This window comes from Bactrocera dorsalis, chromosome 3 (genome assembly GCF_023373825.1).
Source record: "Bactrocera dorsalis isolate Fly_Bdor chromosome 3, ASM2337382v1, whole genome shotgun sequence".
Lineage (NCBI taxonomy): Eukaryota > Metazoa > Arthropoda > Insecta > Diptera > Tephritidae > Bactrocera > Bactrocera dorsalis.
In genome coordinates this window covers 26,564,858-26,566,674 of record NC_064305.1, presented here as the reverse complement: position 1 = coordinate 26,566,674, position 1,817 = coordinate 26,564,858, and the positions used below count along the sequence as shown (strand labels likewise).

The following is a 1,817-nucleotide window of genomic DNA, read 5'->3' as shown; positions in this document are numbered from 1 at the left end:
GATCCTGTGAATCTTGGAGAGGCATTGAATAGTCCAGAGGCTGATGTCTGGAAACGCGCAATGAAAGAGGAGATAGCTTCTCACAAGGCAAAAAAAACTTGGGTGCTTACGAAATTGCCTGAAGGTAAAAGAGCAATCAATTTGAAGTGGGTTTTTAAAACGAAGCGCAATGCTGAAGGTGCGCTGGTTAATTATAAAGCAAGGCTCGTAGTTAAAGGTTGGTCACAGAAACAAGGCGTTGACTATTCGGAAACATTTTCTCCGGTAGTCAGATACAATTCATTACGATTTTTATTTGCTATGGCGGCGAAGCATGATTTGTCGGTGCATCAGTTAGATGCGGTAACTGCATTTTTGAACGCTGAACTTGAAGAAGAAGTGTTCGTGAAACAACCTGATGGTTATAATGACAATTCTGGCAGAGTTTGTCATCTACTAAAATCGTTGTATGGTTTAAAACAAGCAAGCAAGGTTTGGAACGATAAATTGAATGAGATACTAACTAGTCTGGGACTAATTCCGAGTGAAGTCGATCAATGTATTTACTTTTGTGTGAGTGAGTACAGCATGGTATACGTAGCAATTTATGTGGACGACGTTCTGGTGTTCTCTAATGACAAAAAGGCTACGCAGCGGATTAAGAACGAGTTGTCTTCGAAACTCAAAATGAAGGACATGGGTTCAGCGTCATCCGTACTTGGGATGAGAGTGCGGCGCGATGAGGTAAAAAATGTTCATTAAACTTGATCAGTCTGAATATATTTCCAGTGTACTAAAACGGTTTGGAATGGACAATTGTAATGCGGTAGCTACGCCACTAAATTTATCGCAAAAGTTAACATTAGAACTGTGTCCAAAAACTGAAGAAGAAAAGAAAACGATGGAAATGGTTCCATATATGGAGGCAGTGGGTAGTCTGTTGTATGCAGCACAAAATATCCGGCCTGATATTAGCTTCCCAGTCAATTTGTTGAGTCTTTTCTCACAAAACCCCGGGAAAGGTCATTGGCTCGCACTGAAGCGAGTAATGGGGTATTTGAAGGGTACAGTCAGCAAAGGCATCGTGTTTCGGAAATCTGCTCAAAGTTTAACTGGTTATTGTGATGCTGACTGTGCAGGAGATCTTGATCAAAGGCGATCAACATCTGGTTACGTATTTATAATGCAAGGTGCAGCTATATCTTGGTCATCGCACAGACAGCGTACCGTAGCATTGTCATCAACTGAGGCGGAGTTAACATCTGTAGTGAGCGCAATGCAAGAAGCGATTTGGTTACATCGGCTAGAGTCGGAACTAGTTCATGGTGGTACAGAAGGAATAAAAATGTACTGCGATAACAAGAGCGCTATTCACATTATTCGGAACAATAACTTTTCTCCCCGAACTAAGCACGTGGACATCAAGCCGAAATTTATACGAGAGAAGTTACGAGATAAGTCATTGCAGCTGGAATATATTTCAACAAGTGAAATGCTAGCAGATGGTTTAACAAAGGCTATACCTGCAATTAAGAATGAATTTATTAATGTTAAATTAGGCTTAAAGTAAAGTCATGGATCATTTAACATAGTTTTTGATTTAACTAATATATTATTAGTGTTGTCAGATGTTCCTTTAAAGGAAAGTGTTATGAAATATTGTAAATCTGGCATCACTATTCTTCTTTTTCCTTTTATACTGTTCTTATGTATATTATATTCAATAAAGTCAGTCGTCATCTTACATTAAAACTGCGTGTACGTAAGTCTGTTCAACTAAAATTACAGGTAACCACGTTATCTACTGAAATGTGCTGCCGTTGCTTAAAATGTCTTTT

General features: G+C 39.0%; 1 protein-coding gene across 1 annotated transcript; it reads left to right on the top strand.

The window, feature by feature from the left end:
* The first annotated feature begins 787 nt into the window (after positions 1-787).
* On the top strand, positions 788-1,549 carry LOC125777505 (uncharacterized). The gene has a single exon (XM_049452614.1). The coding sequence runs from the start codon at positions 788-790 to the stop codon at positions 1,547-1,549; it is 762 nt and encodes a 253-aa protein (XP_049308571.1).
* The last annotated feature ends 268 nt before the right edge of the window (positions 1,550-1,817 follow it).